This window comes from Arvicola amphibius, chromosome 6 (assembly GCF_903992535.2).
Source record: "Arvicola amphibius chromosome 6, mArvAmp1.2, whole genome shotgun sequence".
Lineage (NCBI taxonomy): Eukaryota > Metazoa > Chordata > Mammalia > Rodentia > Cricetidae > Arvicola > Arvicola amphibius.
Genome location: NC_052052.2, coordinates 71,568,347 through 71,584,584, shown reverse-complemented (window position 1 = coordinate 71,584,584; position 16,238 = coordinate 71,568,347). Strand labels below are relative to the sequence as shown.

The 16,238-nt window shown below is 37.9% G+C and overlaps 1 protein-coding gene across 2 annotated transcripts in view; it reads left to right on the top strand.

Moving 5' to 3' along the window:
* The window catches only part of Kdm4c (lysine demethylase 4C), a 191,437-nt gene extending 190,278 nt beyond the window's left edge, over positions 1 to 1,159 (top strand). For both annotated transcript variants that reach the window (XM_038332920.2, XM_038332922.1), the window contains exon 22: positions 116 to 1,159. In XM_038332920.2, the coding sequence (XP_038188848.1) occupies positions 116 to 292 (177 nt within the window). In that variant the 3' untranslated portion in view covers positions 293 to 1,159. The remainder of the gene's footprint in view (positions 1 to 115) is intronic.
* Positions 1,160 to 16,238: the final 15,079 nt, after the last annotated feature.

The window sequence follows — 16,238 nt, the reverse complement described above, 5'->3', positions numbered from 1 at the left end:
AATGAGCTGTTGAGCAAGAATAAAAATCTATGAGTATGTTTCCTTCTACCCTATGACAGAACCAGATCTGTGTTCGGAGTTTCTGTAGTCAGTAATAATATACTTTTGCATTTAGTCCACAGCCTCTGACATGCGATTCGAAGACACGTTTTATGGGACAGATGTAATCCAAGGTGAGAGAAAGAGGCAAAGAGTGCTGAGCTCCAGGCTTAAGAATGAGTATGTGGATGACCCTGTATATCGTACTTTCCTGAAGAGTTCTTTCCAGAAGAAGTGTCAGAAGAGACAGTAGTTGATAAACTGCTGCAACAGAGAGAGCTCAGCGCAGCTCAGACCTGAAGAGGGAAGACAGAGGGATACTCTTGGGTATGCACTCAGATGGGTGACTGGGTGTTTCTCTGGTAATAGATAAGTAATAGATAAGGCTTCCAGAGTTTTGGTTGCCAAACGACAAGGAAGACATTGATTCTGTATCTGATCACTCCCTCAGACATATATTTGACCCCAAAGAATATTCCTAAATGAAAGGAAATAACAGTGGATGGCCCACTAGATAGAATTCATACCAGAGAAGAGGGGTTACCTCTCTGTGGTTCAGGTCCCTTCTCAGGGAACATATATGGAGGCTTCTCCTTTTAGTGGAAGCCTCATCACCCAAGAGGGAGGGTGATAATTTATGTGTTTTCCACAGTCAGGGAAAAGACTCTCACATTTGTTTTCAGTGGCAGTTTTTATAAAACATTTTTAAAACACAAATGGCATGAATGGTAATGGGATTTACCTATGTGCTATCTGTATTCCCATGTACAGAATGTTTCCATTTTTTATATTATTACTTTTGATTGTGTCTGAAAACTGAGTTGGCCTTTGTAAGAGGAAAATTTTTGCTCTTGAAGAGGAATTCATATGAAGTCTATGGGAATTTTATATATTTACAGAGGAAAAATCTGAGTATGATATTTTGAACACTTCACAATTCCTGTTCTGAATAGATATTTATAACATATATATTTCTCTCATTATGTGTTTGTAAAATTTAGAATTTAAATAAATATACTTAAATGCATAGTTTTGAACTAATGTAATATGATTTTTCTTTGCAAAACAGCCTGGAAATGTACTAGTATTTAAAAATTAAAATGTTTTCTCCTGTCCTGTCTTCTGTCTTGGCTTATTTGTCCATGTTTAAGCCAATAGATAAATGAGCTTAGGGGCAGGTGTGGTGCTTCATACACCTGATCTCAACCCTTGAGAGACTGTTGTCTGTTTCCTCTAAGTTGAAACATGCCCTCCAGGAGGGAAAGTGCTGCTCATGAAACTTCAAAGGTAGACAGAAAGCCATATGTCTGGGAAAGCAGAAACTGGGATTATTCTCAAAGGTCCCTTATCAGCTTCATAGGTAAAGAGATCCTTGGCAAGGAGACTTTGACCAACCAAGATGCAAAGGAGAGCATCTCAGGATTGTCTGCCTGTAAACTGTGCAGAGAGCTCCAGTGTTTCAGCTTTTTGATTATAAGGCTGCTTTTGAGATAGATATCTCTCTCATAAGGAACTCCTCACTCATTCCTTAAAAACTTCAATAAAAATGCAATGGTTCAAAAAAATTCTCATTGGTTCACCAAGTTGTATACATCAGTCTGTTGTGAGTTCTCTTTCTGGGATAAATAGGTATGTATGGTAGGTGTGTACATGATGTGAGTGAGTGTGGTAGGTGTGTCTGTTGCATCTTTCCAGGAAAATCACACAACAGGCTGAGGCAGGATGATTTAAGTTCAAGTCCAGTCTATGCTATGGGAAAAACTCCATCTCAGACTCAAAGTCTGAGAAAAACACGTGCTATTGAGGAACTCTCAAAATAGTTTGTGGCACAGGCTTTTCAGGCTCTTCTTTCATAGCTGAACACCTTCATACAAGCATCACTGAAGATAAATTATTATCAGCATATCCCCAATACAAGCTGATGTGCTCCTCACTTTTAGACCATTAATGATCTCAGTCCTTTCAGTTATGAATCACTAGTTACCCAGTTTATTGGCCCCTAGTTATTACTGGAAGGAACATTGAGAGTTTCAAGTTACCCCCTTATTTTACAAATGAATGAAAGACTGGCAGGGAAAGGATGCCCCAAAAGTACATATAACAAATGAGTACACATTTCCATTTGCCTGCTGCAAATTAGTTTGCTTTATAGGTCTTAAAGTTGGCTGTGCTGAACTTGTCTTGACCTAATTCACAGCTACTTTCTGTGACTCTCAATAGGGTAGGCCAGGTATAGTCTCACAATAACAATAAACACAGGAGAGCAGATAGGCCCAAATGAAGTTCCTTTCAGTCCTATGTGAAAAGTCTACATGGACAAAAATCCCAGAATCATAGATTGATGGAAAATTTAACTATTTCAGGGCAAAGAGTGCAATGTCTCCTATTACTGGGAAGAGTAAAGTACCAAACAAGCAGTGCCAGGCACAACTATAGCAGTGTTCATTTTCTGGAGTGACTCTTGGGAAAGCCCACCAACCTAATTTCACAAGGACTGCCCCACCACCTTTTCTGCTAGTATAATATTTAATTTTATGAGGTTGCCAATCTTGAGTTCTTTGTTTTTAGTTTTTAAATCAAACTGACTTCACAATAGGCCAGAAAAGTAGGCCTGTGTAAGCCAGTAAGAGGAATTAATCTAAATAGCATCATTTATTCTATAACAGATAATTTGCTTATCAGCAAGGTTTCTGATTGGCTGCCACAGGGAGAAAATGTGCAGAGTCTTGTGATCTCAGACTTAGCTGTTCTCTATGCTCTCATTTAAGTAATGTTCATTTCTATAACCAAGAACAACTGTATATTGCCTTTGCAGAGTCCTGGCCACAGACTTGCCATGGAGAACTGCACTTTTGTTCACTGTGTTCTTTATAAACAGTTATTAGCTCTGTCTCTAGACAGAATATCCAAGCTTTTGACATATTGTATGGTACCTCGATTATAATTTTAAGTTTTACACATTACACTAACTGCATGTTCAGTGTGTACATGTAGCACAAAATCAGTTAAACTCCTAACAGTTTATAAATTCTACTGTAACACTAATTGTAAGACCTTTCTCTGGTGGTTAAGAGCTTAGTAAAACTGGTTGGCATATTTCACAATATTTAATTTTTTGTGTACTTGAAATGAGGACAATGTGATCATTGTCAGCTGAATTTTTCTTTTTCATCCAACTAGAGAGAAGCTGAGACAAAATACATGAATACCACATGACTTCTCAGAATATGTTATAAATTCTTACTAGTTAGAGACACAGGACAAAATTATGTAGGAGGAAATAGGAGATGTATTGTGGTACTAGGTGTTCCTTTTGCTTTTCAGTAAAAGAGATCTGAAATAAAATAGTCTTCTAAGGGTTAAGATATAAGCAAGCTCCCAAACTCAAGGATACAAGTAATGCTAAGGTATTTTCAATACACTGCTATTTGCAAGACTTGCTTGACTGCAAAGTTTCTGAGAATTCAATGTTTGTTCAGTTCTCTAAAATGTCACATTCTCTCAAGAGCTTGGAGGGGCATGTTTACCACTCTAGCTGGCTTCGTGAACATGGGAGAGTGGAGCCAAAAATTGAGTTAGATTCAATCTCATGCAAAAATCCAACTTTATTCAGAGCATCAGACAAACTATACTTTGAGGGTTAAGAAGAATCACTGAATAAAGTATACAATCACAAGGACAAGCAAGCTTTCAAAGGAGGGAAGCAACTAGAATTCCTACCCAAATATGCTACAACAATGACCAACATGGCACAATACCCTAACAGTGCAGTAGCGGCATATATAATTTGGCAGTAACCAACAGCTCTCTAATTAGTTAGGTCCATTTAACAAGAGGGAAGCCATGCCTGATACTGGAAACCTGACCAGTGGCTAATGAAATCTTGGATGTGAAGACGCTACAATCACCATTTTACTAAACAAGCAAAATATGTAACTACATTCGAAGTATTTATGTTATATAGATAACTATAGTTCTCATCTCTCATCAGGGAAACGTCTTTTTGCACAGATGGATATCATCACAGAAAACTACATCAAAATACAGAGTTGTGGAGCCCAGTCCCAACTGATAACATCTACAACAATACTCTTGCACCTAAATAAGGCTCAAGAATCATTACAGAAGAAAGAAAAAAGTTGTAACAGCCAGAAGAGGAAGTTTGTAATGACATTGTGTCTTCTAGTAGAGTTAGAAGCTATAATCATAAACTCACCAGCATGACTGCCTAAACATGAACAAAGTTGACAACTCTAGATAGAGTAATATGGAGGGAGAAAGGCTCATGAGGACTCAACCCTAGATAAAGAGCTGCTGACGGATGAGGAATGCTGAGAGCAGAAGAATCTTCCTATGAAAGAATATACCAAGTGCATATGTAATACAAATCATCAGCTATAAGAGAATATGCATACAAATAACATTATAGACTGAGAAATATATTTGATTACATATATATAATACAATTTAAGTATATAATATATTTAATACATTTCATGTCATGTACAATATAGTTGAGTTTTATTTAAAGAAAAGTCAGAAGTTTGAGTTGGGGGTACATACATGAGGGGCTGAATGGAAGAAAGGGAAGGTGAGAAATTATACATTATGATTTCCCCAATATGAAATATAATACTGTTTTAAAGAAGCAGACAAGCTTTTTAGCAGCCACCATGTGCTATAGGCAACAAATGTTTCCTGAGATACCTTTTTTCAGAATTGAAAATTCTGAAATTCAGAATTGAAATTGTATGCTATGAATACCAGTAGTTTTATTGGACAAAGTTTTCTACTCCTTTAGAAACACAGTGATAGTGGTTTTATTATAAAAAACAATAACTTTAAATATTTTCTTATCCCATCATTCTTCAGTATATAAATATCAAGTTAATATATTTTTTGATTGCATTGAGTTAGAATGCTTGATTTTTTTTAAAGACTTTAAATTAAATGTATTTAATTACTCACATAATTTAATGTATGTGAGTGTGTGTGTGTGTGTGTGTGTGTGTGCACCTGATTGTAGGTGCTTGAGGAAGCCAGAAAGGGGAGTCAGATTCCTTACAGATGGTTGTGAGCCACCCAGTGTGGGTGATGGGAACCGAACTCAGGCCTTCTGAAAATGCAGCAAGTTCTTGTGACTACAGAGCAGTCTTTCTCCACCACCAGAATATTTTATTTTAAAAACTGCTATTTGAAGAGTTGCATTGCACTAAAAGATGTTTGTCTTAGTTAAGGTTACTATTGCTGTGCAGAGACACTATGACCCTGGCAACTCTTAAAAAGAAAACATTTTTTTAAACAAACATAAAATATTTTAATTAAACAACACCTAGGTCCATATGTATTCACAATAAAATTCGACATACTCGCTTATAGTTTCAGAGGTTCATTCTGTTATCCTCATGACAGGGAGCATGGCATCATACAGGCAGAAATGGTACTGGAGCTGCTACATCTTGACAGAGGCTACCAGAAGTTGGCTGACTGTTACACTGAGTGAAGCTTTGGAAAAAGACCTCAAAGCCCACCCACACAGTGACACACTTCCTCTAACAAGAGTACATCTAATCCAACAAAGTCAAACCTAATAAATAGTGCCACTCCATTTTTGAGCCATTTTCTTTCAAAACACCACAATTTTTAAATGGTTTTATCTTGTAATTAAAACAGGATTCCCAAGAATTTCTGAAATAGCTCTAAAAATGTCTGCCATTTTGTACTATCTATTTATGAAAAATGGCATTCTCACCAGTGATAATAAAAAAATCAAATTACTGGTCAAGTCTAAAACTTAAGTGTCAGAACAGGGTCCACAAATGACGCTGTATCCAATTTCTGAGATCTTGTGAAAAACTCCAGAGAAGAGTCTTATAACCTCTGCTCCTCCATAACATGAGTTTCTTCTTGTAATGTGCTTTCATGCCCCTCCAGTGTATAGCAATAGGAATGGGTTTTACTTTAATTACTCACTATCTAACCTACACCATTATTCACAATGAGGTTTCCAAGCAGGAGTTGTCCTCATGACTGTTTACAGACCAAACTCATGTGACCTTGAAATTGTGACTGTATGCAACTTGAGCTGAAATACTTTGTTCCCATGACATTGCTTAACCGTCAGAATGCCCTCGGAATGTTTGATTCCCTGAATAAAATTTACTATGGCCTGAGATTTTAGTCTGCCTTAATTTAGGCTCCACTCTCCCAAGTTCGGGCCACGAAACAAAGTGGTAACAGATAAGGGTGCTCCGCATTGTATAGTAACACATATTCACACATGGTTTTAATTCATTATGTAATGATAAGCAAATCCATCTCAGTAGCATAAAAATCTGCTTTCATCTTTAATAAATGGTAGAGCTATTATATGTATACTTCAGAACTGTTTTAAAATTTCTTGATTTATTAACAACAAATGTTAGAATTACATATACTACTTATTTTGTGATTGTGGGTTTCACCAAAACAACACAATCATGAATGAAAGACGTTTAAGAAGAAATTCTATATTACAGCTTCAATAATATAATTAAAAGGGGTGCTGAGTAAATATATTAGATATAAGGTAAAGACGTTGAGGAGCAGTTGGAAGTGATAGTGTTTTAGGCGCTAATTGCTTTTGTATTATGGTGGGGTGATATTTCACATAAACTTTTTTTATTTATTAAAAATTTCTGCTTCCTCCCATCCCCCCATTTCCCTCCCACTCCACCCTCTTACTCCCCCTCCTTCTCCAGTGAAGTCAGGGTTCCCTGCTCTGTTGGAAGTCCAAGGCCCTCCCCCCTCCATCCAGGTCTAGGAAGGTGTGCATCCAAACAGACTAGGCTCCCAAAAATCCAGTCCATGCAGCAGAATCAAAATCCAGTGTCATTATCATTGGCTTCTCAGTCAGCCCTCATAGTCGGCCACATTCAGAGAGTCCGGTCTGATCACATGTTCATTCTGTCCCAATCCAGCTGGCTTTGGTGAGCTCCCATTAGATCAGTTACACCATCTCAGTGGGTGATGCACCCCCTGCGGTCCTGACTTCCTTGCTCATATTTTCCCTACTTCTGCTCTTTATCTGGGCCTTGGGTGCTCAGTCCAGTGCTCCAATGTGGGTCTCTGTCTCTACCTCCATCCATCGCCAGATGAAGGTTCTATTGTGATATGCAAGATATTCATCAGTGTGGCTATGGGAGAAGGCCAGTTCAGGCACCCTCTCTGCTGCCCAAGGACCTAGCTGGGGAAATTTCCTTGAATACCTGGGAACCCCTCTAGAGCCAAGTCTCTTGCCAACCCTAAAATGGCTCCCTTAGTTAAGATATCTTCTTCCCTGCTCCCATATTGACCCTTCCTCCATCTCAACCATCCCATTCCCCCAAGCTCTCCCTATATCACATAAACATTTGACATAAAGGGTTGAATTTGCAAATGATTTCAATCTGTCATAGCAGAAAGGGCATTGCAGAAAGAAACAGCTCATGGCACAATAGTCAGGAAACAAAAAGAAAAACTGTATTTGTTGTCTTTTATTTCTTTTCTATTCCAACTATGCCCCAGGATTTGGGATATTGCTGCTGATAATCAGGATGGCTATTACTTAATCATTTCTTCGAAGAACCCCAAGCACAGAGATACGCTTTATTAATCTCCTTCTTATAAAGTTGACAGGTTTAGCCATCACAGTTTAAGAATCCTACACTTCAGAGTCAACTGTAATAATGTTCAGGGTGGTCATGTAAAGGATAGTGAAACTAAATGTTATTTTATTGAATTATTTGTTTATTTGAACTATATTTTAAAGCTGAGGATTCATATACTGTTCTTGCATTACAGTTAGTGGAAAGAAGTGAACACATATCTATTTACCCCTACTGAACACTGATGATATACTAAAGTAACAATTTCACGACTTTAGCTTAGTAAACCAATGAATGTATTGGATTTCATTAATCTCACTGGGTGAGAATAAGAACATTACTACAATTTTTGAGCCAATTTTTCATAGATGATTTTATTGAGCTATACATCTTCTCTGCTCCCCTCCCTTTCTCTCCCATCCCCTTCAGCCCTCTTCCACGCTCCCCATGCTCCAAATTTACTCAGGAGATCTTGTCTTTTTCTACTTTCCATGTAGACTAGATCCACGAATTTCATTCTTAGGGTCCTCATTGTTGTCTAGGTTCCCTGGGATTGTGATTTATAGGCTTTTTTTGCCTTATGCCTAAAACTCACTTATGAGTGAGTATATATGATATTTCTCTTTCTTAGTCTAGGTTACCTCACTCAATATGTTTTCTAGATCCATCTATTTGCCCTCAAATTTCAAGATGTCTTTATTTTTTCTGCTGTGTAGTACTCCATTGTGTAAATGTACCACATTTTCCTTATCCATTCTTTGGTCAAGGGGCATGTAGGTTGTTTCCAGGTTCTGGCTATGACAAAAATGCTGCTATGTACTCAGATGATCACATGTCCTTGGGGTACGATTGAATATCCTTTGGGTATATACCCAGAAGTGGTATTGCTGTGTCTTAAGGAAGGTTGTTTCCTAATTTTCTGAGAAATTGTCATGCTGATATCCAAAGGGGCTGTACCAGCTTGAATTCCCTCCAGCAATGCAACAGTGTTCCCTTTACCTCAGAGTTGTTTTGATTTGCATTTCTCTGATGGCTAAGGATGTTAAATATTTCCTCAAGTGTCTCTTACCCATTTGAGATATTTCTGCTGAGAATTCTCTGCTTAGATCTGTACTTCATTTTTAAAATTGGATTATTTGTTCTTCTGGTGACCAATTTCTTGAGTTCTTTGTATATTTTCGAGATCAAACCTCTGTCTGCTGTGGGGTTGGTGAATATTTTTTCCCATTCTGTAGACTACCATTTTGTCTTGTTGACTGTGTCTTTTGCTTTACAGAAGCTTCTCAGTTTCAGAAGGTCTTATTTACTAATTGTTTCTTTCAGTGTCTGTGAAACTGCGGTTATATTTAGGAAGTGGTCTCCTGTGCAAATGCATTCAAGTGTACTTTCCACTTTTTCTTCTAAGAGGTTCTGTGTGAATGGCTTTATGTTGAGGTCTTTGATCCATTTGGACTTGAGTTTTGTGCATAATGATACATGAGTCCTTTCATTCTTCTACATGTTGATATCTAGTTATGCCAGCACCATTTGTTAAATATACGTTCTTTTTTTCCATTTGATATTTTTTTTTTGCTTCTTTGTCAAAAATCATGTGTTCAAAGGTGTGTGGATTAATATTCGGGTCTTTGATTCAGTTCCGTTGTTCCTCCTGTCTGTTTTTATGCCAATACCAGGCTGTTTTCAGTACTGTAGCTCTCTAATAGAGTTTGAAGTCAGGGATTGTGATGCTTTCAGAAGTTCCTTTATTGTACAAGATTATTTTGGCTATCCTGGGTTTTTTGCTTTTCCATATGAAGTTGAGTACCAATCCTTTGAGGTCTGTGAAGAATTTTACTGGGATTTTGATGGCCATTGTATTGAATCTTTAGATAGCTTTTGGTAAGATTGCCATTTTTACTATGTTAATTCTACCTACCCAAGAGCATGGGAGATATTTCCACTTTCTGGTGTCTTCAATTTTTTTTCAAAGATTTAGTGTTCTTGTTGTGCAAGTCTTCCACTTGTTTGGTTAGAGTTACTCTGAGATATTTTGTGCTATTTGTGGCTATTGTGAAGGGTGATGATTTTCTGATTTCTTTCTCAGCCCATTTATCATCTGTGTAAAGGAGAGTTACTGATTTTTTGAGTTAATCTTGTATCCTGCTACATTACTAAAAGTGTTTATGAGTTGTACAAGTTCCTTGGTAGAATTTCTGGGGTCACTTATGGAAACTATATCATCAGCAAATAGTGAAAATTTTATGACTTCTTTTTCGATTTATATCCCCTTGATCTCCTTTTGGTGTCTTATTGCTCTAGCTAGGACGTCAAGAACTATATTGAATAGATATGGAGAGAGTGGACAACCTTGTCTTGTTCCTGATTTCAGTGGGATCGCTGAGAGTTGCTCTACATTTAGTTTGGTCTCAGCTATTGTTTTGCTGTATATTGCCTTTATTATGTTTAGGTATGTTTCTTGTATCACTGCCCTCTCCAAGACCTTTATCATGAAGGGATGTTATATTTTGTTGAAAGCTTTTTCAGCATCTACTGAGATGATCATATGGTTTAGAAACAGTAGGAACATTGCCAAACTTTTTTATGAGGCTACGATTACCCTGATAACCAAACCACAGAAAGATATTACTAAGAAAGAGAATAATAGACAAATCTCACTCATAAACATTGATGCAAAAATACTAGATACAATACTGGCAAATCAAATCAAAGAACACATCAGAACCATCATCACCATAATCAAGTCTGCTTCATCCCAGAAAGGCAGGGATGGTTCAACATATGAAAATCTGTCAACATAATCCACCATATAAAGAAACTTAAAAATATAAACCACACGATCATCTAATGTAGTAAACCCTTATTTTAAAAAAGTAGCTTGTTTTGCATGGAAGAGTAGGATGTAATCTAGGAGGTATTTTGTCAGGAAACCTGCTGTGGTCAACATTCCTTATACTAAGCAACAGATTGATTGCTTATCTCACACTAGTGATTCTTGGACAATTGTGTTTGTTCAATTTGAAGGCCAGATTAAAAATTTTTTGTCAGCTGATCCATTGCTGTAGTTCAAACAACTACATTCTTTTATTTTCCCTAAAGTTTTAGCATAAGATCCCTTCAAGGATTCTATGTTAGTTTTTACAAAGGGTTCATCCAGTGGAAGAGCAGCATATGTTGTGCTGAAGGACACGTAGTGCTACTGAACCATCCTCAGCTCAAATAGTTGAGCTGCAAGCTGTTGCTATAGTGTTTCAGCACTTTGCAGATAAGGCATTTAATCTATATACTAACAGTCAGTATATTTTTAATTTTCTTCAAGTTCTAGAAATTGTCCCATGTATTGGGACACGCAATAAGCAAGTTAAAATGTTATTCCAGCAAATTCAAAATGTCCTACAACAAAGAAAGTTGCTATGCTTTGTAGGGTGTATTAGAGTGCATTCAAATCTTCCTGATTCACGGGCTGAAGGTAAAGCTTTAGCTGAGCTTATAAAACTAATCACTTTATCTCAGGTTGAGCTTGCTCTGCATCATCAAAGAGTATAAGTTTAAAAAAACAACTTGGGCAAAGAAAAACAGCCTACAAATCACAATCCCAGAGATCCAAGAAAACAATGAGGACCCTAAAAAGACATATGTGGATCTAATCTACATGGGGGGTAGAAAAAGTCAAGATCTCCTAAGTAAATTGGGAGAATGGGGACCATGGGAGACGGTTGAAAGGGAGGGGAGAGTCAGGGAGGGGAGTGGAGAAAAAAATAAAATCAATAAAAAAATTATATGACAAAAAAGAAAACAACTTAGATTAACAAGAGAACTTACTTGCTAAATTTTCAAGCAATGTGATAAATACTCACAGTATTTACCTGTACCTCATCGGGGAGTAAATCCCTGAGGACTACTTCTCAATAATTGTGGCAAATAGATGTTACTCATATTGCAGAGTTTGGCAAACTAAGATATGTTCATGTGACAATTGATTCATATTCAGTATTCTTGATGGCCACTGCACAAACTGGAGAAGCCACTAAACATGTAATAACTCAATGCTTTAAATGCTTCTCATATATGTGAACCAAAAAATCATAAAGACAGATAATGGGTTTGGATATATTAGTAAAACATTTGAGCAATTTTGTTCCCAATGGAATATCAAGCATAAGACAGGTATTCCTTACAATCCTCAAGCTTTGACTATTGTCTACCAATATAAAATACCTCCATCAGAACTTGTTATCTCTCTTACTTATAGTTTGTAATTAACTTCTAAGATGTGGACTTCCAGGAAACTTTTTCATATATCCTTATTTTGGTTAACCCACTCCTTAACTTCTTTTCCCCTTCCTATGTAAACCTTTAACCCATTTTAAAGATTTAAATCAGATTCAAAGATAAATCAAAATCGAAATAGATTTCCATATGGGTTTTTCATATATGCCTCTGTTTGCTTAGCATTCTCTCTACGATTGGGCAGTAGTGGCACACACCTTTAATCCTAGCACTTCGGAGACAGAGGCAGGAGGACCTCTGTGAATTTGAGGATATCCTGGTCTACAAGAGCTCAAGGATAGGCACCAATGCTACACAGAGAAATCCTGTCTTGAAAAAAAAAAAAACAATGGAAACAAAAGAAAACAAAAAAATCTTCCTACTCCTTGAGTATCTCCATACTCCCATCTTCATCCCAATTTAAGAGTTTATATTCTCTGGTTTTTCCTATGTTCTACTATTCCTGCTCCCTTAACAAACTCCCTTATACCCCCTTTCTACTTTCCTGGCATCTACATATATTCAAAGTTAAATACACAAATTTTTGAAAGTAGAATCTGCATGCAAGAAAGAGCTTGTGGATTTGTCTTTCTTAGTCTGAATTGCCTAACTAAGCAAAACTATTTTTCAGTTCCTTCATACGTTTGCCTAAAATTTTCCTTACTTTACTTTATGCCCAAATAAAATTCAATTATTTGTATGTGTCACATTTTCCTTTTCCATTCATCTATTGATGGGTATCTATGTTGATTCCATTTCCTATTTATTTTGAACAGATCAAGAATGAAGATGAATATACAAGAATATCTGTAGTAGGATATAAGGCCCTTCAGGTATATACAGGAAAAAGTCATATGGAGAATCCTGTTCTAGTTTATAGTAAAGCCTCCAGACTGATTTATTTTTTTTAGTTTTTTTTTTTAGATAAGTACCATATATGGTTTATTTATTTTATATTTAAAACTTTCCATCTCCTCCCCTCTTCCTCCCTCTTCCATCCCCTCCCCTCCGCCCATACCTCCCTTCCCACCCTCTCAAGGCCAAGGAGCCATCAGGGTTCCCTACTCTATGTTAATACCAAGGTCCTCCCAACTCCCCCATGTCCAGGAAGGTGATCGACCAAGCTGAGAAGGCTCCCACAGAGCCCGTCCATGCAGAAGAATCAAACCCCAGCTCCTTTGTCCTTGGCTTCTCAGTCAGCCCCCACCTTCGGCCACATTCAAAGAGTCCAGTTTGGTCGCATGTTCCATCAGTCCCATTCCACTGGACTTGGTGATCTCCCGTTAGTTCTGTCCCACCGTCTCCATGGATGAAGGCACCCCTCACGGTCCTGACTTTCTTTCTCATGTTCTCCCTTCTTCTGCTCCTCATCAGGACACTGGGTGCTCAGTCCAGTGCTCCAATGTGGGGCTCTGTCATTTTCTTCATTTATTGCCAGGTGGAGGTTCTATGGTGATATGCAAGAAATTCATCAGTATGGCTATAGGAACTGGCCTTTTCAGGCTCCCTCTCCTCAGATGCCCAAGGAACTAGCTGGGGGCATCTTCCTGGAGACCCGGGAACCCCTCTAGAGTCAAGTCTCTTGACAACCCTCAGATGGCTCCCTTAATTAAGATATATGCTTCCCTGCTCCCATATCCACCCTTCCTGTATCCCAAGCATCCCATTCCTCCGAGCTCCCCCCATTCTCCCCTTCACGCATTTCTCTCCCCATTTTCCCTTGGCCCCATCTCGCCCCACCCTCGAGTTCCCAGTTTTTGCCCGGCGATGGTGTCTACTTCCAATATCCAGGAGGATTACTATATGTTTTTCTTTGGGTTCACCTTCTTATTATCTTCTCAGGGATCCCGAATTATAGGCTCGATGTCCTTTAATTATGGCTAGAAACCGATTATCAGTGAGTACATCCCATGTTCATTTTTTAGGTCTGGGTTACCTCACTCAGAATAGTGTTTTCTATTTCCATCCATTTACATGCAAAATTCAAGATGTCATTGTTTTTTACCGCTGAGTAGTATTCTCACATGTATATATTCCACAGTTTTTTCATCCATTCTTCCACTGAAGGGCATCTAGGTAGTTTCCAGGATCTGGCTATTACAAATAATGCTGCTATGAACATAGTTGAGCAAATGCTTTTGTAGTATGATTGGGCATCTCTTGGGTACATTCCCAAGAGTGGAATTACTGGGTCCTGGGGTAGGATGATCCAGAATTTCCTGAGAAACCGCCACACTGCTTTCCAAAGAGGTTGCACAAGTGTGCATTCCCAGTAGCAATGGATGAGTGTACCCCTTACCCCACAACCTCTCCAGCAAATGTTATCATTGGTGTTTTGGATTTTAGCCAATCTGACAGGTGTAAGATGATATCTCAAAGTTGTTTTGATTTGCATTTCCCTGATAGCTAGGGAGGTTGAGCATGACCTTAAGTGTCTTTTGACCATTTGAACTTCTTCTGTTGAGAATTCTCTGTTCAGTTCAGTGCCCCATTTTTTAATTGGGTTAATTAGCATTTTAAAGTCTAGTCTCTTGAGTTCCTTATATATTTTAGAGATCAGACCTTTGTCAGTTGCAGGGTTGATGAAGATCTATTCCCAGTCAGTAGGCTACCTTTTTGTCTTAGTGACAGTGTCCTTTGCTTTACAGAAGCTGCTCAGCTTCAGGAGGTCCCATTTATTCAATGTTGCCCTTAATGTCTGTGCTGCTGGGGTTATACATAGGAAACGGTCTCCTGTGCCCATTTGTTGTAGAGTACTTCCCACTTTCTCCTCTATCAAGCTCAGTGTGTTCAGATTAATATTGAGGTCTTTAATCCATTTGGACTTGAGATTTGTGCACAGTGATAGGTATGGAAATACTTTCATTCTTCTACAGGTTGACATCCAGTAATGCCAGTACCATTTGTTGAAGATGCCCTCTTTCTTCCATTGTGTACTTTTGGCTCCTTTATCAAAAATCAGGTGTTCATAGATTTGTGGGTTAAGATCCGGGTCTTCTATTCGATTCCATTGGTTGACTTCTCTGTTTTTATGCCAATACCAGGCTGTTTTCAATACTGTAGCTCTGTAATAGAGTTTGAAGTCAGGGATGGTAATGCCTCCAGAAGTACCTTTATTGTATAAGATTGTTTTGGCTATCCTGGGTTTCTTGTTTTTCCCTATAAAGTTGATTTTGTCCTCTCAATATCTGTGAAGAATTTTGTTGGGACCTTGATGGGGATTCCATTGAATCTATAGATTGCTTTTGGTAGAATTACCATTTTCACTATGTTGATCCTCCCAATCCACAAGCAGGGGAGATCCTTCCATTTACTGGTATCCTCTTCAATTTCTTTCTTCAAAGACTTAAAGTTCTTTTCAAATAAGTCCTTCACTTCCTTGGTTAGAGTTACTCCCAGATATCTTATCCTATTTGTGGCTATTGTGAAAGGTGATACTTCTCTGATTTCTCTCTCTGCTTCCTTATTCTTTGTGTATAGGAGGGCAACTGATTATTTGGAGATGATCTTGTTTCCTGCCACATTACTGAAGTAGTTTATCAGCTGTAGGAGTTCTTTGGTGGAGTTTTTGGGGTCGCTTATGTACACTATCATATCATCTGCAAATAACGAAAGTTTAACTTCTTCCTTTCCAATTCGAATCCCCTTGATTCCCTTATGTTGTCTTATTGCTATTGCTAGAACTTCCAGCACTATATTGAAGAGATAAGGAGAGATTGGACAGCCTTGTCGTGTTCCTGAATTTAGTGGGATGGCTTTGAATTTCTCTCCATTTAATTTGATGTTAGCTGTCAGCTTGCTGTAAGTAGCCGTTATTATATTTAGGAATGATCCGTGTATACCTAATCTCTCCAAGACCTTTATCATAAAGGGGTGCTGAATTTTGTCAAATGCTTTTTCAGCATCTAATGAGATGATCATGTGGTTTTTTTCTTCAATTTATTTATATGATGGATTATATTGATAGATTTTCTTATGTTGAAACAGCCCTGCATCTCTGGGATGTATCCTACTTGATCGTAGTGGATAATTTTTCTAATTTGTTCTTGGATTCAGTTTGCCAGTATTTTATTGAGCATTTTTGCATCAATGTTCATGAGTGAGATTGGCCTGTAATTCTCTTTCTTGGTTGAGTCTTTGTGTGGTTTAGGTATCAGGGTAACTGTAGCTTCATAAAAGGAATTTGGCTGTGACTCTTGTGTTTCTATATTATGAAATACATTAAGGAGTATAGGTATTAGGTCTTCGTGGAAGTTTTGGTAGAGTTCCGTATTGAAACCATCTGGTCCTGGGCTCTTTTTGGTAGGG